We start from the raw sequence: 27,197 nt of genomic DNA, 5'->3' as shown, positions 1-27,197 counted from the left end.
GAAGCCATCTATGAACCAAAATTGTTTCTTACTGGAGCTGAATTATGTTTATCTTTTCTCAAAATAAAGTCTCAAAGGAACCTGCGGGAACACAGACCAAATCTCTGCTAAGACCAGTTTCAACACGTGTCGACAGCAACAGCCAAGCTGAGATTTGTTACTGCAGCGGGCAGAGGACTCTCTAGGGGCTATGCCAGGATCAAAGAGAAACTTACTATTAATTAGGAGAACTTTCCGTAAGATCCACGTGTGTTTTCAGGACAGTAGAAGCACCTCATGCTGCACACTGCTCTTAGAGGAACAATCACGACAGCACATGGTATTTGAGGGAGCACAAATCTTGGTGGGACATGGATCAGTTTGCTTGCCAACCCTGACCTGCAGCATGTTTCTGAAAGCTGGACCTGAACTTCTGTGTGTCACAGGTGCAGAGGGACCCACATGTGTCACTGCCTGACACTGAGGGAAAAATACTCCCCTGTGGCAGAGATAAGGAGAAAAAAAGTGACTTTATTTCCCAGAAAATGCTCCTACCCTTGGACTCAGGTGGGGCAAGAGAAGAAGCTCCAGGCTTGGCAGCTGCTTGAGACAGCACAGAGTCCTAATGAACTCAAGAAAAAGGATGGTCTAAGAACCATTGCAACCCATAAAAAAGCTCCCACCTAATTCACTAGCCAAATCTGCACTGTTCCCAGGCATTGCCAAGTGGGTCCAAGAAGTCACTGCTGAGACTGTCAAGAGAAGAGTTAAAATAAATAGTCTGTGGGGTCCTGGGAGCACAGAGGGACACGTTTTAACCATCACCCTGAAACTCATCTCAAAGCCGTATTTAACAAAGGTGTCCGTGGAATTGGTCTTTTGCTGCAAGATTTCAGCAGGGATAGATGAATTCCTACCTCCAGGACAAATTCCTTTTGCTCCACTTGGTGACAGCCTGGGCAAATCGCTTCCTCCTGGTCTCTGCAATGCTGAGGTCGGGCAGAGAGCAGCGAGGGGTCTTCATCAGCTCCAGGGTGGCTTCATCTAGGGTTAGAGAAAAAACAAGAAATCATGGGAATGGTGGGTTAAGAAATCCCAGGGGGACAAAGAGATGGGAAATGAAGTGCTAAGAATGTACTAGAAGGGCAAAAATCCATACTCAGGAGCCCATTGGGGCATGGCACCAGTCCCAGCATGTCGTGGTGACACCCACAGAACACTGAGCCCCCTACGTTTCACTGCTGCTCCAAGCACTGGGCAGCAATTCCTACTGGAAGCCCACCTGTGGCCAGCTCTGATTATATTTTAAAACATATTTTTTTAAATATTCAGTTTGGTTCTCTATTGATGAATTTCCCAGTATTCCTCTGGCAAGGAGAAGCATTCACATGTAAAAAAACTCCATCTCTGTTCAGCTAGATCATTTGAAGAATGTCTATATGCCTTCTTATTAATTTTTAAAAACTAATGAAAGCTTCAAGTGTCTATTCTCACCAGCTGAAATGCAGAAAGGTTGTTTCATTCACTCATTTCCCTGCTGACTTTACCTCTTGAACTCTGTTTTCATGAACAAACCCACATCTATGACCTGTCCAGGGCAGCCATCCCTCCCCCCAGCCCATTTCAAACACCCCCTCCGAAAATGCAATTTGAAAGGCCACCCCTGTTCCTGGGTCTCCTGCAGCTCGTGATGCAGTGGAAGAGAAATAATTGCATGTGCTCAATTGAGACCAGAGAAAGGAAGTCCCAGTGTTAGGATGCAGCCACAGCTCTGGGGGACCAGCGGAGGGACGCTGGGGTGTTGGGATGGATGGAGACCACCTGCTAATTAGCTGATTCTCCTTAATTGTGCCCCGAGCAGCGGAAGCTCAATGGCCCCGTGGCGGGAGGGTCATGGAGGGGAGGAGAGCAGAGAGGTGCCCTCCTGCAGGCCAGGATAATGGTGGCTTTCTCCTTCCCTCAATGAAGGCATTTAGAGGAATGGCCCCGGCCATGCTGGTGAACTCGTGCTGCTTCAGCCTGCCCTTGGACTGCTCCCTCCCAGGCAGATGTGCCCACCACACAGATGCCACTCCCTGCCCCTGCCGCCCAACGGAGCTGCTGGAGCAGATGATGGGCTCCCGGCTGGCTGGGCATGACTGGGGAGTACCTGGAGCTGCTGTGGCTCAGTGAGATCCCAGGAGAGCCCCAAAAAATGCACTGTGGGCAGGAGCAAACAGGGTTGGGGTGATACAACACCATCCTTCGCCCTTCCCTGCCTGTGCCCCAGCAGCAAAAAACCCAAAAATCTACGTATACAAATCGAGAGGCTTAATCAGGATTTTTGTTCAATTCAATTTGATGGTGCACGTAAGGCTTTGAACAGGACAACTTTCTCCCCCTTTTTTTCTCCTTGTCTTTTTTACGCTTTTTGTTGGTTTACTTATTTTTGGAACACACCAAGAGCTATTTTAAGCACACTGAGAACCCCAAGGGTTTGTGGGTCTGTTGAAATAATTGCTTGCCTCAGGTTCTTGAAACCACAAGGCAACAGAGCACCTGAGCCATGTAATTACTCTTACAGCTGCAAACTGGGCTGTATGCTCCACCCATGTGAGCTTCTCCTGGAGCTTTTGCTGATGCTGCTCCAGAACACAATTACAAGTCCCTTTTCCCCCGCGGACCTGCAAGAAGCCATCCCTGCCTCGCTCTGCACCAAGGAGAGGAGGGGTCATCAGCCACTGACCTAGGACTCCTGTGGCCTCAAGCCCTCCGAACCTCTGCATGGCAGTGATGGCCTTGGTGAGCTCCTCCTGCGTCTGCAGCTGCCCTGTGACAGGGTCCGGAGGAGGCAGATACCCAAATTTTGTCAGCCAGTCCTGTGAAACAAGGCGAGGCGGAAATGAGAAGAGAAAAGGAAGGAAATACAGACACAGGGAAAGACGCTCTGAAGGTCCTCTTCCTTCAGTGCACCCTGATGGTTTGAGGGCGTTAGCTTAATTAGCTGCTTCTCCTTAATTGTGCCCCGAGCAGCGGAAGCTCGATGGCCCTGTGGCAAGATGGTCATGGAGGGGAGGAGAGCAGAGAGGTGCCCTCCTTCAGGCAGGAGTCTTTTCCCACTTAAATGATTCTGTTGGAGTGGCTTGTTTTACCTTGACCTTCACAACACCAAGATTTTGTTTGGAAATACACTCAACCATGAAGTCTCCAAGCCCCCTTTGAATCACACAGTCATCCAAGACTTGATGCAGATGACCTCAGCATTGACACAAAAATGAGCCCCCCTCTCCAGCATTTCCACGCTCCCTGGTTTAATCATCTTCCTGCCAGTTGCCCTAAAGTATTTAGAGCCAGGTGTGGGTCTCTCTACCACCAGAAAGCAGCAGGGAGCTGTGGAACCCCTGGACATCCCTCTTTCCCAAAGCCTAGGCAGGCACAGCCATGTGCAAGTGATCCCCTTGCCACAGGTGTCTCATTAAACCCAAACCCACTGTTTGATAGGAATTTGCCTCTCAAAGGACAATGTATTTTTATGAAGACTTTTCTCTTTCTCTCTTCAGGCTAAAATGGATAGGAAAAAAAAGCCATCAATATCCTTCTTAAAACTGCTTTTTAAATGTCTCGTGAATTATCTTTCTAAATCCTTTCTTACCTTCCCTCTCTCTCCCTCCCTTCCCTTAGCAGAAGGATGAGCAAGGAATAATAATACTGCACGCAGGGAGTGCCATAAATGACTACTCTCTATTTTCTTTATCTGTATCAAACATTGATCTGTTGAGCCTCTTGAAGACTGATATTGATCCAGACTTCCACTGCAGTCAATACGCCACAAATTTATGGTAGCCAGATTAGTGCCAGAAGTCAGTAGCTGCTTATCGCTACATTCTGAATGTCTCATAGCTTGGTGTCACCTGCAGCTGCCACCCTGAATGCCACAGTACCTCCAGCCTCCTCTCTGCAAAGTGCAATTAAACAGGTTCACACTTACAGAGCTTTATGACAGATCTCTCCAGGCTTGGTGTGACTCTCCATTGGGGAGCATGGCCTGCTGTGCTGTATTTCTCAACAGCAATTCACTTCCCTGCCCACCCTCCTTCACAGTTGCCTTATTTCAGTGGAATGGTGTTCTCAGGAAACAGCTTATCTGGCCATTTCTTGTCGCTTAATGCAGCTCCATTAGCCACCTCCTTGCTGGGAATGTGTGAGGATCATCACAACCCTTCCTTGTCATCGAGCTGCTGGCCAGGCCCAGCGCTGTTCCCTCTTTTCCCTGCTACTTTTTGTCCCTTTGCATAGCCAAGTCATTTGTGACAGAAATTAGAGATACGATTTGTCTTTGATTCTTTGTGAGAAATTGGCTGTGACACGGAGGTCAGCAGCTGGTCCATCAATTGCTGAGGACAGTGGAGTTTAATCTGGTTTCTTCCATGGAGACAGCGTCATTTAGCCTTTAATGACAGTGGAGACACTGCCACACCGGAGACAGACACAACTCGCCTGTCCTTGGGAGCTCCTGGGGGTGGAGGCAGCAGCAAAAGGCTGGGGAAAGCAACAGCACAGGGATATCCAACAAAGGTTGTGCAGGTCCTCTTTCCTTCCTAACCCCAAGGGACAGAGAAAGCACAAACACAAATGGACACCCCGAAGCAAGTCAGGGGCTCTCTACATGAAAGATGGAATAAGTGGACAGAGATTGCAAATCCTTCGCTTGATCTACCTTGCAAGCACCAATTTCCCTGCAAGTGGTTTTTCATCTAGACCATCAAGATTATCCTGCTTTACTCAGATCCTCCTCAGTTTTATAGACCTCTGTGAGACTGCTCTCATTCAGCTCTTTTCCAGTGCAGGGGTTCTGGCTGGTTTCCTCTCTCCTTGTAAGCAAAGCTGATTCGTAACACTGAACTTTAGCATTCCACCTTTGCTTTGGCAGAAAATTTCATGAGGGAAACCGAAGCTGGCATGGAGATGAGAACGAACAGCAGAAATTGTCTGGCTAATTATCTGTCTGCCCCATGAAAGCTTCTCAAGTATTTTCTTGTCCTTAATAATGACAGAGGCTAAACTTACATACTTCCATAAATAAGAATATGAAAACATTTTCCATTGAGATAACTTCAACACATCCTCTTCTTATTTCCACTGTGATAAACATAGCTCTTTCTTTTGCCGACTCTCATTAGCTTAAAATGTTTAAATGAAATAGGGATTTCATCTGCATGCTGAAATGGGGATTTCATCTGAAAGTTCTATGAACATATTTCTTGCCTGAGCTGGCACGATAAAAACTTTTCCTTGAAAGTGTACTGTGCTAAATGAATTCACCTAATCCCATGAGAAAATTCAGCCTTACCAACTATTTCAAAAGTTTAAAAATTGCTTTATCAAAAAAAAAATCAGATGAAGCCAATGTCTGACTATATTCCAGCGCCGAGAGGGGCTGGGAATAAGTGGGGCTGCACTACATGACTCATGCCATGCCCCAGGGTAGGTACCTAGGTCTGGGGCTCACATGATCCCAGCTCCATTTTTGTGGGAATCACCACCATCAAAGATGGGTCTGGGAGCGAAGTCCAGAATGAATCTTCTGATCCGGCTCCACCACCGAGCAATACAGAATGAAAGGCTCCGCATTGGCTCAGGTCCAGGAAAAAAAAGAAATAAAAAAGCAAGAAGAAAGAACTGCATGCCTGGCAGAAAGGTCCAAAACCACCCATCCATCTGCCCCTCCTCTCTGCCAGATAAACACAGCTGCCAGCAAGGGCTCCCGTGCTGCTCGGCGCAGAGCAGCAGCACACACATTGCCTACAAACCACAGATGGGATATTTATGGATAAAACACTGTCCCTTCTGGGGGCTGGAGGGCCTCCTTGCCCTATTCTGGATGGTGGGACTTGCACCATGTCCTCAGCAGTGGGCAAAAGCCATGGCAACATTCAACTCTCAGGACAGTGGTTCTAGAAAAAGTTAAAAAAAAAAAAAAGGAATTTTTTCATTTTCCCCTGCCTCTACAATCTTCAAATGATTTCATTTTACCATCCTACCATGGGCGGTACCCAACAAAAGATTTACAAAGTCTTAAACCAACTCCAAAGCACAATCTGCCTTTGCAAAGGTACCCTATGTTAGCAGTGCCACAGCGTCGTTCCTTCACGGAGCAGCTCCACACGTGTTTGGAGACAAATTACTCACTTGGCTGGCTAAAAATAAACTGTATTTTTTTTTCTTATCTAGGTTCCCATCTGTAATGGGGAAAAGCCCGCTTCTTGCCTTAAAAAAAAATGTTTAACAGAATCCAAAACTTCACATTTTTTTCACTTTTATTTTTCCATTTGGAGAAGCACAAAGTTAAGAAAAATGGTAATGCGGTCCTCCCCTCTGCAAACAAGCTCTGCTTCAATTTTGGACTTTGTTTTGCTCCTAAAGCCACTTGAATGGAATACCAGGGAGCTGCCAGGGACTGGAGCTTTCCAGGGTCAAGCAATCACCCAGAGCAAAGTGTTGGGTCCAGCAGTAGTGAGGCCTCTGGTATTATTTATATATTATTTATGCAGAGACAATCTTCAGATTAAAAACGGCAATTTAATTTCTTTCATCTCTCCACTTCCTTTGTATCAATATCCTTTTGTCCTAGAACCTACTTACCTGCTTTATTTTAAAATAGATGGTAGATACTGCCCCTCTTTTATGGAAGATTTATGAGCTCTGTAGGGCTGCTTTTACAAATATTAATATTATATAAGATGATGGGCTTATTCAACCACCACAGGCAAAGGAAAGACTCAGTCAGCAAGTTTTCTTCCTGATGACTTCTTTTTAAGGGTGGTAGGCTGGCGTTTACAAGAAGACAAACTACTTCAGGATAACAATGAGAGGATAAACAGGATAAACAGCAAAACAGAAATCAGGATAAGCAGAAAAATTCTACTCAAGTGGGGTCCACACTTCTGCCTACTCTTGTAGTATTAAAATTACTATCTTTCTAAAGCTTAGTCTTGAACAATCAGGACGTTTTTCTTTTTCTCTTGGGGAAAAACAGCCTTAATCCTGTAGAGGTCATAACATTCCCTTTGCTCAGGGATGGAGATTGTTATCCTCAATGTACCCAGCCTGTTGCCAAGCCAAGAGAAGAGCAGAGCTTTACCACAGTCACTGGCTCCTTGGCAGACTCGTGGATCTGACCCTGAGCTTTGCACCACTATGCCAGACTGTCTCCATCCCCATCACATCAAAGCTGAACGAAGAAACTGGAGTTAAATTAAAGACACTGCTGGCATGGGTACAGGCAGCACCCCCAGTGCTCTGCCTGAGGGTGTTGGTGGTGACACCCCTGGGTTCCTCTCCCTGCTCCATGTCATGGCCACCAACATTGCTCCAGACACCTCTTTGCAGCCAGTGACTAACATACCTCTAGAGACGATTTGGATGTGCAACACGCACTGAGAGGATCCTACTATGTCACAGTTTCCAAATCTTTGGGGCAGTCCAAGGCTTGAGCAGAAGCAAGTTGTTTTCCATTGAAAAGATTCCTCTTATTAATATTCTTTGAAAAGCTTTATCAGACTGCACCTTTTCTCATTAATCAAGTGACGTATTGGTTTTATTCATTTTAAAAGGGCGGTGTCATGGCTGCGAGGTTAAGCCCTTACCTTGACCTGAACCTGGCCCTTGGCTTTCTGGCAGGGGCACCCCGGTCCCTCTCCACCGTGGCCCATGCCCCGGACTGCAGCAGGAGCACAAACCACCCCACCACTCTCCTCCATGGCTCATCTCCTGTCTTCCATGCTGGGTAACCACAGAGAAACAGGCTTTGTTTTGGTGGGGTTGCCCAGGGGCGAGAGGATCTTGAAAGCTCCCTTTCCTGCCAAAAGTCCCATTATACCGTGGGTGCAGCCATGCTTCACACATGCTGGGGAAGAAAATCCAAACACACTATTCAACAAAATTAATGACCCAGATTACTAAAATAAAGCTAAAACTCAAACATCCGGAACTAATTTCCAAATTACACTTTGCTTTATCTCTGCAGTTACCATTAAATAGGGTGGAAGCTTTTAAAATAATAATAATTTTAAAAAATCACCAACACCACAAGCTAGATTAAAGGAAATTGCTTTGAGCTGTTTGAGGTTTTCTTCCAAGTTATCGAAGGTTTATGGTATTACAATTTTTACAGTCATTTTCCTGAGATCAAAAGACCCCAGGAACAACACCCGTTAATTAGAGCAACACATATGGTGCTGCAATACTCGGAGGAGCATGTTCCTGCAATGGAACGGCCTCCGGGCCCCACAGAACCAGCACTTCCCTTCCAAAGGTTGCCACGCACCTCTCTAATGAGCTATCGCATGCACGCAATCAGCTGATTAATTCATTAGGAGAAAAAATTGCAGTTTGGATTACAACCAGAATTTTGGCTGATGCCACTGCTGAACTGCAGGACCAGTTTCATTAGCTGCCGTCAGAGGAGTTGCTTGAATCCAAACAGCTCTTTAATTTGAGCAAACGCTGTGCACAGAATCCAGGGCGGAAGTTAATGCAGCTGCTAATGACTTCTTCTCCCTACTCCTTGCTTTAAATGTTCCATTAGTGGAACAGCCAGCAACTGGATGCTAACTTGGCTGCCTGTGGGTCCTGTCAGATGTGGTCGGGTCTAGCAAAAAACCTCAAATGTTCATTTGAACAGCTCTGCTCACGTCACCACTCTCCTGGTTGTTGGGGGGGGAGGACGTCCTTCGCCAGGCAAGCTGGGCACAGAGGAGGGCTGTGGTGATTTGGAGACAAGCTTCATCCAACTCTGCAAGAGATGTTATACAAGGTGTAAGCATCTCTTTGGTTGGATGGATACCCTTCCCAGAGCCTTCCCAGAAACACAGACTTAATCAATAGATGTTGTAGAAGCAGAAGGAAATTCTCTGCAGACCACAGAATCAACCCCTTTGAACTGAAGATCAAAGAACCAATTCCCACCCATAGAAGGCAGCAGAGCAGCGCAGCGCAGCACAGCGTTTACTACAGATGGCTTAGATTTCTTTCCAGAGTACCAAAGAGTGACAAAACATATAAACAAGGTACAGTTTATTCTGCATTTTCAACATAAATGTGTGTTTTTCTTGGTGGAGATTTAATACACCAGGGTTTTAGGGAGTCCTTCAATCACTGGATGTTTTCCAGAACATCCTAAAAATTTGCACTCGAAGTCAATGAACAATGCAAAAAAAAAAAAAAAAAAAATCCGTGTGTAATTGAAATTCCACATGAACATCTAATAGCAGTTTCAAGAGTAATATTTTTTTGTTTTTAAATCAATCCTAGTTTTGCACTATGCTGCCTGTCATGGTGAAGCATCCTTGGCCAGCATTGAGTTATCTAAGAAGGAAAATAAGAAATGCCGGGTGTATAATGGTCTGTTGAACTGTGATGGGAAGTCAGGTAAATGACCAAATTAGCATCCTTTTATCTTGCTACAGAAATAGCTCTAAACCACGTGACTCATGTCTGGGTTTATGAAAATAGCCCTGCTACATTGTGCAGGTGCAGTTGGAGGCTGCCTGTGGCAGGCACAGGAGGCTCTCACCTAGCAGAGGCACGTCTTGGTGACAGATGCCTGCAGACAGATCCTGTGCTGAACAGCAACCTTGGGACCTTGGCTCTCCCTGCGTACCCTAAGCACCACTCACTACAAAGGAAAATGCCAGAACTTGCATGGAAAATAAAACCACAATGATTTCTAGTCCTCTGGTGGGCCCAGAGGCCAGTAACATCACTGGAGGGGAGCTAAACTACCCCAGTGCTCAATTCCATTGAGAAGCACAATAAGTAACTACCATTGCAACATACAGCTCATAAATACTGGCATCAGTTTGGATGTGCTTTCAAACCCACTTTAGAGCGTCTGTGCTGCTGGTACCCAGGCTGTGCCTGGCTTTGCATCCTTCAGTGTGGTAGCTGTTGGGTTAATTCACAGGCTTGCTCCAGCTTCATTTACACAGGATGAACCATGGGTATGGTCTTGATTGACGAATCCAGGTAGGATGGACAGTGGCTAAGCACAGTAGAGGAAAACTCATCTCCAGCATAAGAGATGGAGCAACAGGAATCCACAAGACCTGTTAGTCACCACTCTTGAAGCAGCTGCAGATGATGATCTGTGATGTTCGCAGCTCACACAAAACCCCAGGACCCCAGGCAGTTCTGGATGCTGGCTCCTCCTGTGCTGGAGACCAGCAAGCCAGCATGTGCCCAGACCCGGGAAATCCTTTCCCCTGGCATCCCTCTTTCTCTACCAGCATTGCCCACTGTTGTGCTCTGAGCAGGTATGACAGGATCAAATCTAACCTCATATCTGCTGTGACAGGGCTAAATTAAATGTTACCAGATACAGTTCTGACAGCATTTGTAAGCTCACAACTCCTCTCCCTACGTGCCCAGCTGCAATCCACATGTAACCAAGGGAGAGGTTTCCCTGCTTGACACAGCACAAGAAATCACAGTGAGTGCCTCATCCATGAAATCACATCCTCTCTGTATGAAGTGAAAGCCAAGACTTTGTAAATTCAGGGTTTTCTAGGCACAGGACAGGACTACCCCCGGTTTCCTGGAGAATTTTGTACAAGGGTCATCAGAGTCCAAATCTGCCTGGAGGCTGCTGTGAGCAGAGCCAGCTGGGCAGCGCTCCTCAGAAAACATCTGCTGGAGATGGACTGAGGGAACAGAACGTGCCTTGACCTTCTTCTCCCCACGCTCCTCCACCCTGTCCCATCCATACAGCAGGGAGGGCAGGAGCTGTGGCCCATGTCCAAGGGAATTCCAGCATCAGGAGGCTCCCTGAGCCCTCTCAGTCACTGGAGTAAGGACACCTGCCCTGCGTGCAGTGGGGAGGCTCTGTCAGCACACAGATGTTTGGGTTTTTACTTAAAATCTCCAAACCTCCCGAGTATCTGACATAGGGCTATTGACATCACCCAAACAGACTGTGTAGAGAATTTCCAACCACTCCTATCTTCCTGCTGGATTGAGACCAAGATGAGCAAGAGAATGATGAATTCTTTTAAAAGAAGTACAAATTGTGCTTTACCAAACTGAGAATACATGTGGAGGTTCTCCTAAGAGGTGGCATGAGAGGTTCTGATTTTGCTTAATGAGTTTAATGAGCCCGCCCATCTCATCAGACCTGAACAACACACGGCTCACAGTACGTAGGGAAAGTGAATGTCACACGGAGGGCACAACGCAGTTAAATCTATACTCTCTCCCAGTCTCACAGAGATGAGCTCCTACTCCTTCAGTTTCAGTCATTAAACAAAGCACATCTGGCAGCAAACTGAACAGACTACTATAAATCAAAACAAATCCTTGCTAACTCCATTTACCAGATCCTTTGTTAGGACAGTGTCTTCTCCAGGATGGACTTCAGACCTGTCTCCTTGCAGTATGACCAGGAACACCAGACCTTGGCCTGTTCACATCCTTGTTCAGAGCTCTCAGCCTCCATCCCAGCCTTTAGAGTTTAACCTCCAGCATGGCTTAACTGATTCCCCATTTACAGGGGCTTGGTAGCCTAGGCCAAGATAACCTCAGGGCACAGGCTGCCTGTTTAAATAAGTTTGCAGCATGGCTCTATATCCCTTTCAAGAGACTGTAGAAATTCTCCAGTCCTCAAATTCAAATGCTGTTATCACCATGCTCGGTCCTAGGACTGGTCCAAGGACTAGTAACAGCAGCTGCAGTCCCTGTATCTACCTCACAGGCTTTTAGGTCAGGATTTAGCTGCATCTTCCCATTTAGTTTTTAGCAATTAAAATATTGCGATGTTGAGAAATCCATAAATCAGAAGCTGTGCTGGCATGTGAAATAGAGCATCCATTTGGGAGAGAATTAAGCTCTACTTATGTCTCCTGTCCCCAGATCTATGTGACTACAGGAACAACACATTTACTTTCTGGCTGGCTTTGTTGCTTTCCCCAGTCTCTTTAAAGCAGTGGTATTACAATGAGCTTTTCTTGTTGACAGGTTCTTTCTATTAGCTGTACAAATGCCTCAAACAATTATTGATGCTGTGGGCAACTGGTGAACAGAACAAAAAGGAGCCTTCTGGCTTCACAAGCAAGGCTATTAAACCAGAGGAAGCAATAATATCACAATTCTCAGGTGACCAGCCCTCAGGTGAAAATACCAGGAACTCTGCAGAAGTACTTCAGGAGCACCCCACAGGCTGCATGAGCTGGAAGAAATTACCCACAGATAAAGAGCCCTGCATCACCAGGGTGCATTGGACTGTTTGCAAAACATGACCAAAAAAAAAAATCTTTAATTATTAAAACAAACTAACTGAAATGAATAATTTAACCTGTTATGACCAGTCCAGAGCATTTTCCTGTGTCTACCAGATGACTCTGCTTCCAGTGAGAACCCGTGTTAATCATAAGCCGGGACCAAAGCAGCTTTGCAGAAAACAACCAGAAGAGAGCAGAGACCGAACAAACCCTCCGATTACACTTCTCCCCAGAGAGATTCAAATTGTACAGTGCCTGACTTTGGCAAATGAGATGAACCATTCAACATAGAACTTGCTTCTACCAGCACTTCCCTTGCCCCAAATGTTAATTTAAGGAATAACAAATCTGCCCATCAGTAAACAGTGTTATTTTTTTAGATATTACAAGTCACGCCGAATTATGAAGCACCAGTCGTGTACGTACCAGACCACCATAGCTGGGCAAACAGCAACAGCCACTCCCACACGAGAGTGAGAGCCCCTCTCCTCACCAAGGACCTGGGAATCCCTCTAGCCGTATAAGTCTCAGTGAATGCTGGGACCCTCGGCCACTCAGTGGCCTCACACCTGTGGCTCAGCCCCTCCCAGCTGCCTCCAGGCTGTATCCTGGGCCAGTTTTGCACAGCTCCATCCCTTTTGGCTGCTATTCCCACACTACCTGTCCCTGGGATGTGGGCACTCTGTGGATGGAAGGATGAGAGGACCGTTAAGTCCTACCCACATAGTTCAGAAGGAAACTAGATCTAAACCCCACATCCCACCTGCAGTAATGAGAACTTCTATCTGCCCAGGACTCATCATGGGGTGGCTCTGGGAACATCCCCAGAAGGTCCCGCCAGCTTTGGAGTATTTCATAAGGGTTTGGGCAGTTGGATCCCAACAAAAACACGCCTGCAAGTGTCCCTGGCTGAAATATTACCATCAATTTGCACATTTGGAAAGTATTTTGTTTTGCCCGAGACCGCACTGTGCTTAGGGCAGCTTGGGACCAGAGTGAGATGGAAGCCATTGACCCTGCAGGCTGCAGTGAGGACACTTGGTCAAGCACAGGCATTTTGGGTGCTCAGGATCATCTTCAGGCTCTTGGGTTGAAGCCAGAGGTCTTCAGGGCAGCGCTCATCCTGTGCAGTGTCCCCCAAAACTGAGGCTTGGCAAGGGGGAACAGGCTTAGCTGAGCATCACCTGTGAACAACCACATCTCTTATTAGGAATTCTCATTCTTGGCTCCAATCACAAGCAGCGGGAAGCCCCAGAGGTGCCTGTCGTGACTGGTGGCACCAGTCACAGCAGCCACTCGGTCACGGGCAACACTTTATGCACAGGCCACAAATAATAAATAATATTTCCATGGCTTTGAGTGTTCCCTTGAAGAACACTGGTACAGAGTGTTGTTGTCGTGACTCATGTCTATTTGAAAGGAGAGGGGACTGGGTAGCCATGTGCTGAAGGACAGACTGTTGTGATGTACCCCTACACAGCTTCCCTGCACTGGGGACCTTTGGGAGACTGGTCCCCAGTGGGTAGTGGCATCCCTGGGGCAGCCACCTGGCACTCCAACCCTGCAGTTTCTGCCAGGTGACTCAGTGCCACATGCCCATGGCCACAGGGTCACCCTGCTGCTAGTCTTCTCATCACCAGCCTGCAACCTCTAAACTCTGTGCTATTTTTTACATGGGCTTGGACAAGTGGGGGGCAATGGCATCCCAAAGCTGTTGGGCAGGGATGAGCCTGGGTCACCCCAGCCACACGCAGCGTCTCGGATCCAACCCTTGTCTTAATTACAGCAGCGTCTCTTCACTCACTGCAGTCCTGATCACACAAATGTGGGAGGTGGAAATTAAGGCCAGTGCCTGTGATTTTACACATCAAAAGCCAGGCTGGTGATAAAGGCACTGGCTGTCCCCACCACCCTTTAGCCTGCATCTCTGCACAACCCCTCCCAGCATGCTGGCAACAGGCATGGTTATGCACAAGGATCCTATGTCCCCCACTGGATGGAAAATGATGAAAAAAATAAAAGAATAGAACTTCCATATTGAAAAAGCTCTAACGGGAAAAAATCCCCAGTCTTCTGTGGCCTCTCTGTGGTGTTGATACAACCTGCCACAGCTGGAGGCATCCCTCACCTTTCTACATGTAAACAGCCAGATTTTATATACATATTAGAGTTATTTGCACTGCAGACAGGTATGGAGATTTAGGGGTTTCAGCTTCCCAGCAATGCATCCTGTTCTGGCAGCCAGGTAAAAGGATCCTATCTGACTGCCCCAGCACTGCCGGTCTCCCAAAGAGACCATCATAACCCCCATAGCACGAACAGTAGAGGAAGAATGTTTTTATCTTGCTGAATCTTTGCTAAAAGTACATTTTCCCTCTCTAAGGGCTGTGTGTGTTGGTGGTGATGGCAGGATGAGGCAGATGGCTCCAGTTATGGCCAGCCACTACTCTGTGCTTGCGAGATTTATGAAAGAATTCAAACTCTGGTCCCTTCCCGATATCCATTCCAGCAGGAACAATTCTAGACTATCTTTTCATACCAATCAAACTCATTAAATGGAGAGATCTCGCATTCCTACATAAGCAGAATACGAAATGCAGAGAATGATCTCCTGGAAGAGAGCATCCTGCACAGCAGAGCAGAAATCCATCTGGTAAATTGGATACACTTAATCACGCCAGGTTTGCTTTGCCCTTTTTCTTTTTTTTTTTTTTTTAAGGACCATATATTTTTCCTTCTTCAGTTTCATGACACAAGGTCTGTCAGCACATGTGATTGAAAATGTCAAAGTGGCCATCTGTTTCACGTCACAAGCAGGCTCCCTCTCCTTGCAACACCAGGACAGCTCTTCATCAGGAGCAGAGACATGCCCTGGCATGCTGAGTGGGACACTGCTCTCTTTGTCCATACCTATCAAGTACCATTTGTTAGCTATATGGGAGCCAAGTGTCCAGACCTGCTGTCTCCTGCCCTAAATACCACAAGAACAATCTCATCTCCTACTCAACCTTGTTCAGAAATGCAATCAGCATCACCCTGCCACCGCAGAATCTATAGGTGCTTCCAGCTGGACTACAAAAACTGCCCACAATTTGCTGACATTCCTGTTTCCAACGTTGGGAAAGACGCAGGGGTGAGGACCCAGGTGTGGCGATGGCTGCAGCACGCAGGGGCTCAAGGACTTGGAGCAGTGGATCTACAACAGAAAGGCCAGCAAAATCTGCTGGAAAGGTTGAAGACAACAGAATGTGCATGTCCTTGGAGGGACCAAGGCAAAGCACTAGGTTCTGCTGACTGTATGGTGCAGGGTTTTGCCTTGACCACCAACAGCCTTGTTCAGAAATGCAGGTAATTTGTTTATCCCCCCTGGAGAGCAGGGTGAATCCTAGCCTTCCTCCTGCTTTACTTGCAAAAGGAAGGATGCTGCTGTGCTCAAATGGCAGCTGGCACACGAGAGCCATAAAAATATCAGTAAGTGTTACTCTCCTCTTTACCACAGGAATGAGACGATTTGACATTTCCAGACACCTGCCACTTTCTACAGCTCCAGTCTTGCCTTTTAGAAGACATTTTGCGGTACATCCAGCAAGTGTACCACAGAGAGCTTTCAAACAGTGTTAAGCAGGTCAGATAATGAGACCTGTCTAGCTGTGGTAATCAGTTAGCTTTGTTTTGTTCAGAGTTTATTATTTTGGGATTTTTTTCCTACATGCCACAGCCACTGGTATAGACATTATCCGTTATTTTCTTCCATAGCAAGGGCACAGGCATCTGGGTGTGAGAGATCTATTGATGCTGTGGTGCAATTAACCCACTTTGGCAGACAGCTGTCCTCAAGCAGGGCCAAAACAGCAGCCACCAAGGTAGGACACGACTCCATCCTCAAAGGAATAAAACTTTCAAAGCTTAATTAGGACAAGTTCAGTGATCAAGCCATTTAACCAAGTTACCCTTGTCTGTGGTAAAATAGCCAATGAAATCAAAACATACACTAAGTTAATGCAAATGTAGGCTTTCACATTGATTGCCCATCACATATTTGTCATTGCTAATCTAGCACCACCAAAATGAACATTCTTCTAGCAACAGGATAAATAATAAAAGCCTCGATGAGCAGTAGTATCACTGGCTCTGACACTGCTGTCCCACAGGGTCCCCCTAGGGACAGATCCTGTCCTTCCTCCAGGGAGATCTCACCATGTCAGGACTAGAAATGGCAAAAAAGAAACAAGGAGGAGAAGGGGTGGGCTGGAGTCACACTGTGGGGAGCATATTTCCCATCTTTCCCGACCACCAAACCTCAACACCTCTCAGCAATTGTTCACAGCAGCACTTCATGTTACGCCTTATTATCTGTTCTTTTTCCTGGTTGAAGCCATAGGTTAAAACGAAACCAATGTTTAAGGGTTTTTTTAAATCTAGCTTTTAATTTTATTTTTCCTTATTTTTTATCTCTTGGGCAGCATCTGGAACTGACAGGCCATTGTTGGGGAGGTGGCAAAGCAGTAATGCTGTCAGCTGGCTCATTGGCTCATGAGACCATAACGGTCAACAAATCCCTTTTGCTTTCTTTTCTGTACTTAATGCCACCATTTATAGGGCCCTTGGAAAAATCACTGGGTTTGTCTGTGACTGTTCTGTGAATTTTCCACAGGAAACCACGTTTCTGTGAGTAGGGATGCAGGCGAGTGTCTGTGTTTAATGAGGTTGTGTCAGCTGGCTGTATGAGAAGAGTGAGGGGTTTGCAAGAGCCTTTTTCCTTTCTCTCCTTCATTTCCTTAAGTGAAAGCCTTTGGCCATCTTTTCCTTCTCCTTTCTGCTTTGCAAACAAGCCCTCAGCATGGATTGGTGACCATGGCCTAGTACAGTGGGTAGCTTGAGGCAGAGAAACTGAGGTACACTGGGCTCCCCAAGGATCCCCAAATAAAAGCCTTTGTGCTCCTAATAAATAAAAAACCAAATAAAACTCAGGAGTGGGAAAGTCAATTGGATCTTGCTATTGAGGGCTGTGTTGCCCAATTCCCTTGTAGACATGGGTGGGGACAAAGACCAGACTAGTTCAACTAGTTCAAGAAGGGGAACAAAACCAGCAGAAACCTTCCCTGCCCAGCTCCTGGAGGTTCCTCAGCACGGCATGATGCCTGACCCATGGTATGGCTGCCTGTTCACTCCCAGCCACTTATTCTGTCTTATTTCCTCACTGCTCCAGACTCTGTCAGGAGTGGAAAACCTGGCTGCCGGGCTGGGATCAGGTCTGGGAGAGCTGTGCTCTCCTCCAGCAGACACCATGCCCTGAGTGAGCTACAGGCTCAAGCTGGAAATCCCTCAGAGCCATTCCCATCTGAAGGACTAGTGCTGCACCAAGGACAAGGAAACACAAGGGAATGTCCATGGACAGTATCCTTTATCTTCCATCATCTGTGTTACAATTAATGCAGAGCCATAGCAAGGTGGGGACAAGGCAAGGTGAGTATTAATTGCTGAGGCAAGGAAATTCAGGTGGCACGTGGCTCCCCTTTCCCTGCGCATCCAATTAAAAAAATGAATCAGGCATCTGCTGTGTCTTTGGCTTCTCCTTCTTCCCCTGGACTAGCTCTGCCACGGGCAGCATGAGGCTTCTCTGCTAACCAGGTACAGCAGGAGCAGAATGAGTATGGGAGAAGAAACAACTGACCTGCTGCAACAGTAAAGTCACCCCATGGCAGCCAGATATCCGAGCCCCATCCTGTGCTACTGCACTTGGCCTGACAACCCAGAGAGAGGTGGCCTCCCTCAGCCTGTGCTGATCTCAGTCATACCAGAACTTCATTTTGACCTGTCTTTTTCCTTTCTTTAATACAAAGCCCTCACTTGACTTCGACCAATCTATCCATCAGCCTGAGCTTTCAAAGCAATAAAAGGAGACGTCCAATGCCCATCTAGCAGAGAAGCAAAGAAATCTCACAGGCAGGGCTCGCCCCATGCCAGGACAGCATTGTGATGTGTATATTCTGTGAATTAATGCCTTTTAGCTCAGCTAGTAAAACTTGAATCTTTTCCAGCCCATAGGCTCAAGGCTTTACTAAGGAGCAAGTATAGACTATTAAAAATAAGCAAGATAATTTTACGACCATCAGGAATATTTCAAGCTATACAAAGCCACATAATGGCACAGAGCGGGATGAAAGACATCAAATCAGTCCATGTGTATCAGGCTTTAATTACTGACTGACAACAGCCAAGGAGGAATTCAGAAGCAGCATTTCATACACGATTACGGGCACGGCTGTTCGGAGCTGAGAGCACATCCGCCCTCCACAGGAGGGGCTCAGAGTAGGAGCAGCAGGACCTGTGCTCCCACCAACACTCCAGGAGCTAGTGTCCTTCCCTGGCAATCCTCCTCTCAACCACCACACCAGATGCACAAATCCAGCTGTATACTGGATGGAAGGACATGCTTCTCTCTCTCCAAACTGCCCAAATAAAGAGGAAAAGCCACCAGCATGGAGCTTATGCCAGAGCTCCGGAGGGAAACAGGGAGAAAACATGATGTGAAAATATGTAGGACACAGTTTCTCTACAACCAACTCAGGAAAAAAAGATAATAGAGTGGAGAGCCTAAAGAATAAAATGTGAGCCCAAATCTATCAGACAAACTGGAGGAGGAGCACTGCACTGGGAGGGGATGGAGCCAGAAGGATGGAGCAGAGTGCTCCTCCCTACCTGTCCCTGCAGAGAGGGAGCTGAAGATCAAGTCCTTGTCATGGCAAGAAGGAAAAAGGCTAGAAGATTGTATTTTTCTCTCAATTCCATGGCTGTAAAGTGTCTTCCTCTGGAAGGCCAGCACTGAACACAATCCAGCACTTCCACTGCCACAGTTTTCACTTCATGGGCTGGGAGGTTTTGGGAAGAACAGGGCAGGAAAAGAAAGGGTGAAATCTCAGCTCCTCTGAGACCAGTGCAAAATTCCCACAGCTCAAAAGGAGTCAGGATTTCTCCCCCACATGTGACCACTCAGGTCTGAAGAGTCACTTTCCTCCTCCATAATTCCAGTCAGACCCAGCTTCAAGCATGGCCACAGCTCGCAAACTTGTCAGCAAAAGGCATCCTTTGATGGATTGCTGGATGGAGAGGAAGGAACAGAAGAAAATCTATTCAGATTAATCTGACAAGATTTAATCTGACTAAAAGCCACAACCGCAAAGGCAGCAGCAGGCAGATGCCCATAGTAACCCCAGCGGGGCCCATCTTAATGGACTTTTTGTTTGCTCTATGTGTAAGTGAGCATATTGTATGCTGTCATCTTGTACTACAAGAAGCAATAAAGCAGCTTCCCAGCTCTCAGGGCATGAGCAACACATGACAGCTTGGGGGCCCATGCAGTGGGGTGCTGGGGTGGGCAGGCACCACCAGGTCGCCCCCAAAGCCTGGCATGTGGAAAAGCAGCCTGCAAGGCTGTTAGAAAGTGCAAGGAGAAGGCAAAAAGGCTCACCCTCATATAAAGACATCACAGACTGCTTGGTAAGAGAAGGCAAGTGTCAGCCAAGAACAAAGAGACCCCATGAAGATCTGGCTGAATAGAAAACTGCAGCAGTGACCTGCATTCCAGGGATTACTAAAGCCAAGGTAGGTCCAAGAAGGACCTAGTGCTGGGATAAGCCTCTCCCCCATGGATGCTGCTAAGGCTGTGGAAGCCCACCACCTCCTGCAGTCCTCCAACACCCCAGGCCTTGAGCAGGCAGGGGCAGGCACATTGCAAGAGCCTGGGAGCTTCCCATGGTGTGCTGTGCCCACCAGGGTCATCACTGGTGCAGCTATTCCCCCACCAGCAACAGCCCATGTGCAGCATTCGCATACCACTTGGCTTGCCAAGTGCTCCAGGGCAATGCTGCCTACAAAGCCATCAATTCCCCCTGGGGATCAGATACTCTCTCACAGGCATGTGGCTCCTTGCTCCCTTCCTTGCTTTTGCACCCACCGAACCCATCCTCTTGCCTGTGCCCAGCACATCAGAGATGATCTCTGCCAACTTGAGCAGCCCGAGGAAAGCATTTCCAGCAATAAATCTGCCACTATAACAAACTGAAACTATTAGGGGAAAGCAAGCAAGGTCTTTGCACAAGAAAACTTCAGTCAAACAACTTTAGGCAGAGTAAATTCAAGATGTAGTTGATCTGAACAGCAAGAAAAATAATTTAAGTGTGTGGCTTCAGCCTCCTTTTGCTGCTGGAGGCCCCACAGGCTCCCCGCACACAGCCCCAGTGAGCAGGGCTGAACACCCTCCTGGCCAATGCAGGCAGGATCTTGGCACATATCAGCCATCCCAGAGACCCAAGGACAGCAGAGGTAAAGCCAAAATTCCTTACTACTTGGGTAGATGAAGCTGTGGGGAATGAGGCAAAGGGTAAGCAGGGAGCATCCAGGGAGAGGAGCCTTCCCCAGAGCCCCAGTGAGTAAGTGCGTTTTAATGTTATGTAAGGGTGGACTTTACAGCAAGTCTCCCTTGGAAACACATCTTGTAAGGAAAGGTTAAAGCTTAAACTATTCTCTGTGAACGCGGAGGTTCACAAGTCTTTTATATAGCTTAAAGTACTGGAAGCCGGAAGTGCAGCCCCCCATGTGGGGCCTGGCACTGGCAGGACTTTGGGCTTTGAGGGAAAACAGAAATTTTGCAGGAAATAATATTTCTTTGTATTTGCACACCTACCATAGTGCGAGCTCCAGCTGAGCCCAGCTAGAGAAGTGGTGAAATCACATTTTTTTAATTAAAGAGCTGGCTGAGTATGCTGTTATTCAAGCTCATTTTGTGGCTTTTCTGGCCGTGAGTCCCCAAGGCACCCCAGGACAAATCAAAGCAGCATCCTCAGGCACTGCCCTTCCCTGTCCCATTGGTTTGTTAGAGGGACTGAACAGGTCCAGTGTGGCCAGACACTCCCCAGGGCTCTGTACCCATGGAGGGCACCTGCAGGGCCATGATCCCTCCCTCACCACTCACAGAAAACCTGCCCACAGGAGTAGGACATTGCGTTTTTCATTACAGGCACAGGATGCTCCAGAGTAGTGCTTAAGGTGGTTTTGGTCCAGCTTCTTTCAACAGCCACTGCCCATCAGCTACATGCCTGCAGGGAGAGCTCCCTATCCTAGGAAAATTGTGCCTGATATAGCCTCCTGCAGTTCCATGTCTGAGTTCTACATCATGCCAAAAATAGATTAGTTAATAGACAAGGAGAAAATATTTACTGCTTCTCATAAGGGAATATCTGAACCCCTCAGTGCACTCTCAGAAGGCTCTGAGCACCTTGACACCTGAAACAGGAATACGCTAATGAAGGAATATGATAAAAACAGCTTATTAAGCAAATTGAAGACTTTGTCTTTCTGCCTTGTCATATGATGTCCCACTCTCCAAGCCCAGAGACTGGGGAAAAGGGGGAAGACGAGACCACTGTGTCCCCAAGGGACCAGCCAGGGCCCTACTCAGGGTGGCTCTGCAGCATCTTTAGCAACAGCAGGAGCCAACTCAGACAAGGAGAGGATTCAGGGGCTGATTACTCAGCCTAATAAGTTAGTTGAGATGCTGAAGCAGCTACATAAAGAAGACACTGTTATGTATCATTTTAATTATGCATATAATGGCTTTATCTTTTTGTTACCTTATTTCATTATTGAAAACCTTTTCTCACATATACATTTTAATTCTCAAATCCAGTCGCCAGCAGAACAATTTATAAATAATTTAATGCACAACAAGGCACCAATTCTTCCAAAAGCGGCAATCCTGGAATGAGGCCACTGAAAACTCTCTCAGCATCTGATACTTTAATGTCATACTACCAGTATTGCACCCAGAAGGTAGCAATATACAGCTCCTCCAAGCTATACAGGCTCATTTAGAAGCTGTAGCTGAGGAGCTTGTGCAAGGAAAACATCTCTTGGTGATCCTCAAAATACAAGAGAAGCCTTTTGGCATGCACCAAGGCAAGGAGAGCCTGCCACTGAGTTTGTAACACCAGCTTGTGAGCTGCACAGAGAGAAAGGAAAGAAATCTCCACCTGCAGAGTCCTCTCTGCCCTGGAGACCCATAACCAGCTACACAGATTGGGCTGGGCAGGAACATTCCCCTATCAAAGCCCTTTGGCACCACAACATCGTATTTAGGATGGAGAAGTTGTTACAGCACATCAAGCAACGCCAACCAAAGGTCTCGAGCACTGAGAGCAACTACTGAGTACCAGCATCCCTGCGAAATAAACCCAGGAGAGCTGAAGCAAGACCCTTACCTCCCAGCTGTTCCTGGAGGAAACACTGTTAGTTATCCTCACCCACAATCAGTGTTTGCTTAACAGACAAATTTTTCTAATTATGTTTGTCAGCTTTGCTAATTACACAAGACATGAAGCACAACACCTTAATTTTTCATGTATCTGCCTTCTTTTTTTTCCTTCCAATGGAATGAAATTAAAAACAAATTCATCCATACAGCCTCTACCCCAGTGGAAGTCAGACTTCCACCACAGGTATCTACACAGCCAGGCTTTTACATTTTACTTTTTCATTGCATTTATTCCCCCAGCAAAGCTGTATTAAAAATGTATCGGTTAAAACAACAGATACCTGTAGATGGAAGTCTGTGCTGTGTTTTGTTGGGTTATTTTCCTCTTTCCTGGTCCTGTTACAGTGAGCATTTGTGTCTAAAGCCCAGTGAGGTCAATGGGAATAAGCAGGTGCTTAAGTTGTTAAGTGCTTAAGTTGCCTCAGCTGTTATCAAAGAGAGTGTGTATTTTACTGGTTGCTGAATCAGTGCTTTCAAGCTATCAGATTGGATCAGCCCGATTGCCATCACAGAGAACCTTTTTGCTTCTCCACCACTGAGGGAAGACCTCCTTAAACTGATAATTTTTACGTTACTCAGTGGAAGGGGAGAGATGTGGAGAGCTTCTCTGAGCCCTTGCTTCCACCAACCCTTCCCCATGTCCCCTGTGCTCTGTCTTGGGCTCAGGTAAGGGGCAGATGTAAAAGGAGCTGCTGAGACACTGTAGCACTGCAATGGGGAGGTGAGTGCAACCACCTGCTGTGGGATCACTCAGGATTTGCTGCTTTTCCATATGCATGGTGCAAGGACCATGGGCAAACCTTCTCCTCTACATTAAGATGGGAAATTAAGACATATTCCAAGGTACCGTCAGGTTTTGCCAGTAATGCTAGTGAAACCACAGCGAGCAATAAACAGAGTGCAGAAAACAGTCTAAACTGGTACTGCAACATGGTGACAAAACATTTGCAGCTAGTGGTGTCAAATGAACTGCAGGCAAAAATTCATCTGAATGACCACCTGGATGATGAGCTTCCACCAAATCCCTCCCACAAACAAGCCCAGAGCATTTGCTAATGTCAGTAAGGGGGAATGCTCTGGATCACCCTGACATTGCCTATGCCACCCTACTCCATGATGGCCCAGCCCTGCATCCTGCTCTAGGTGCTGTGGGCAGGCTCTGCCCCTACCTGCTGAAAACTTCCTGGCCCCAAAAACCAAAGGGCTGGCCGGTTTTGCACAGCTCCAGTCTCTCCAGCCCCATTTATACACAACTAGGAGATGTTGCTGCAGGCTGGGTTAATTCCTGGTTTTGGAATCCTCAGGACTTTCAGGCAAAAGTCCCATGGCTGTGGCAGGCATCATTCTCTGCTCCTCTCCCTGCTTGCATCTGGTGTGGGAGCACCAGTTCCCTCCCAGGAGCAAACAGCCTTTGCAAAGGGGCTTTATCTTTGCTGTCAGGAAACCGTGAAGGTTAAAAAGCAGCGAGGGAAATTTGTGCTGTCAAAATCAAAGCTGCAGTAATTAAACAGGCATTTCTTCTGTCCCAGGGAGGTGGTTGGCAGAGCAGTAGTTGTGAGCAGGGACAAAAGGGACTGCACACATACAACAGGAAATCTCATCCCACTCCGCAGCACACCATCCCAGCCCCAGGGCTGTGGCTGGTGCCAGGAGTAAGGTCACCACGCTCCTGAGCTCTGTCCCACTCCCATGTACCAGTGCAGTCTGAGGACCCTTACCCTGCTGTTCAAAGTTCATCTTCCCCCTGCAACTCAAAACTCACCCTTTCTTTGTTCAAACCTAAGAAAAGCTCCCAGAAAGAAGCGGGCGGGAAAAAAGAGCAGCTTCTAGAGCACTTCTCAGTCTGATGTGCAAAAGCCAATTACCCAAAACAGAGGTGAATCGATGGAAAAGGCCATTGGGTGTGGGGGAAGGCAGCAGCTGGCCTTTCTCAGGGCCACACACAGCCTGGATTGATGCTGCTCTGCACTGGCATCTGCTTGCCAGATCTCTATTTGTTCCAGCAATGGGTTGCCAAGGTGTTAAAGTCAAATCATTCAAATTGCTCACAGAGTGAAAGATACTCAAGATTCAAAATTATGCCTTGACCCAAGTTGGGTCATTTTGCAGCAATTATCACCAATTTCTATGGTGGAAGATTGTAAGAGTTCAGAGGAGGAGAAAAAAAATGTCTTGTCCTTTCTTCACCTTGCATACAAATGAAAAACAAATATGATCTTCTTGCTCTTGACATAACCATGCTTTAAAGAGCTTCACAAACATCCATTTCCTCATTTGAGCTCACACGGAAGACATATTATCTCTTTTAAATATGACTTCGCCTTGGCAGTGCACAGCCTATTCTCTATCTTTAACACTTTAAGAAGCCAACAAGTGGTTATTTGCAAAACTGATGGTAGGAGATGGATATAATCTATTTTAAACCTCAGCAAAATCGGCCAATTTGTGTCTAAAGCCCAGTGAGGTCAATGGGAATAAGCAGGTGCTTAAGTTTTATGCATGTGAATAAATTATGAAATGTGAAATACAGCCCTCCAAACTCTCCACCCGCATGGGAACAATTTGGAAAATGCCCAACCATATCAAGGCACAGTGAAGAGAGAAAAAAAAAATAATAACAAAGCAAATAGTTTCCAGCACACAATGGTTTCCCAAGCAGTGATGCTCTCCCTATCAGAGCTTCTCTGTCTTGTGAGTTCCACCTCAATTTGCCTTTCTGTCATCCCCACGCTCTGCTCTTTCAGTAGTGAAGCCCAAGGAAATTAGGAGTGATATCTTCGGGCTCTGGACCCACTCATTTCTGCCTCTTTTGCAGTGGGACTGGATCCAACCCTTTCTTCCCAGATGCTTTGGCTACCTTCTGCCTTTCCCTGCTGTCTTCTGTACAGATACTGCCACCACAAGTTCTGCTCTCCAGGAGAGCAACCCCTGTGCTGGTTGGAAACAACTTCATCCTTTACAGGAGAAATAAATCCAGGAAAAAGCATTTCCTTCAACATCAAAATTATGGACTCCTCTGACTTACTTGATCTTGTTTGAGAGGTCTTGCTGTTCAGTCATTTGGAGACTGTTTATTGCCTCATCTTTCTTTTTTTTTTTAATGGCTGAAATCACTGTTTTAACAGAGAATGAGGAAAAATTACCCATTCCCAGGCAAAACCACCTGGAGCTGGCTGCGACTTGCATCTTTTGCTAAAGATAGGGCATCACACACTGAATGCTCCTTCCAGTAGGGATCACTGGGTTGGGTCAGGGGACATCAGCAGAGCAAGGCCATGTTGGGTTGGTGTTATTGAGGGAGCTGCTCTCTGGATCTGGATGCATTGTTTTTGGGGGCACAGACAGCAACCTCTCTCTTATGGACACCTTCTCTCAGGTGTCTGCACTCAGAGGGGATTTTCAATAATGACAAATACAGCATGCACGGAGATGGATTGAGCCTTCCCTTGCTCCTGAGACAGGCAGCATCTGCCAGGTGCCAGTGGCTGTGCAAAGCCAGGGAAGGCTGGATGTGGCTGGAATGCAAAAAAGGCTGGGGATAAGAAGACAAATGGTTCTGGGGAAGTACAATGACCTCCTCAGCAGTGTCAGCAAACATTTCTCAAATGGAAGAAGTCGTTAGCTGTTTCTCCACTCACCTATTGGGAACGTCACCTGCCTGGTGACAGCTGCTTCATGCAGACCTCACAGAGCTGCTTCTACTGGGGTCGAGGTCAGCTCTCTGCTCCAGGTGGCAACAGCCACCTTTTCCCAACACAGGCTTAGCCACTGGTCCAGGCACCCCTGACTCTGCCCCTGCCTTGCTGATGGGCACAGCAAATCGAGCCATGCCAGGAGAAACCACCTGGCTCCTAAAGTAACCCTCAGTGCTCATTCCTCTATAAAATCGTAAGATTGTGCTAAAGGCAAAAGGCTACTACAAGCCTGTCGCAATGGGTGGGAAGCCAAAGACCGGAGCAGGTAAAGGACTTTCTTAAACTCCATGAACAGTCAACACATGTGCATGGGTTTACACAAATACTTAAATATGCAATCACCCAATGCAATTAAACACACTGCAAATAGTGTCCCACCACATTTCAACCAGGGCAACAATTATTTTCCAGTGCTGCCACGAGACCAGCAGCCCCCCACAGTCCAGAATTAACAGCTCCAGCATAGGGAGCATGGGCCAGCAGGGTGTTAGAGCCCACTCATGCTGTGGCTAAGCGCTCTCATGAGAGGCTTTTGCCCAGCAATTGCCTTAGAATAAGGGGAAAGGAATTCAGTTAAGTGCATTCGTCACCTGGCAATGAAATGTTACCATCAAGGGTCTCTTTGGGGCAGTCAGTCAAACCTCATCTCCTCTCTTAGGAAAAATGGCACAGATATCTGAATCAGTCAAAAAGAGTGGAGTGAGAAAAGAAGGAGGCTAATCCAAACCTGAGTGTCACCAAGGGATGCTGAGACAAAAAAATGAACGAATGAACTCATGCATTGGGCCACCCCACAAAGGTGAGCTTTAAATTTAGCACGACTGCATCAAAATAAGACCATTTTCTGCATTATTTCTTAATTGTGAAGAGGAGGTGGTACCCCCAGGAAGGGCAGCTATGGGGTGGAGGTGAACTAGAGGGGTTCAGCAACATCAGGCCCCTGCTAAACCTCCTCCTTCA

At 47.0% G+C, this 27,197-nt stretch overlaps 1 protein-coding gene across 2 annotated transcripts in view; it reads right to left on the bottom strand.

The window, feature by feature from the left end:
• The window catches only part of MMP17 (matrix metallopeptidase 17), a 60,349-nt gene that overhangs the window by 18,765 nt on the left and 14,387 nt on the right, over positions 1–27,197 (bottom strand). Inside the window, exons 2-3 of one of the 2 annotated variants that reach the window (XM_042034928.1) lie at positions 2,705–2,837; positions 897–1,023 (exon numbers count right to left, since the gene is read on the bottom strand). In XM_042034928.1, the coding sequence (XP_041890862.1) occupies positions 897–1,023; positions 2,705–2,837 (260 nt within the window). The remainder of the gene's footprint in view (positions 1–896; positions 1,024–2,704; positions 2,838–27,197) is intronic. The other variant, XM_042034929.1, reaches the window with a different exon arrangement.

Source organism: Corvus kubaryi, unplaced genomic scaffold, assembly GCF_017639235.1.
Source record: "Corvus kubaryi isolate FWS band 111438036 unplaced genomic scaffold, C.kubaryi_AGA036_p1.0 37382, whole genome shotgun sequence".
NCBI classification, from domain to species: domain Eukaryota; kingdom Metazoa; phylum Chordata; class Aves; order Passeriformes; family Corvidae; genus Corvus; species Corvus kubaryi.
This window is presented reverse-complemented; position numbering and strand designations above follow the sequence as displayed.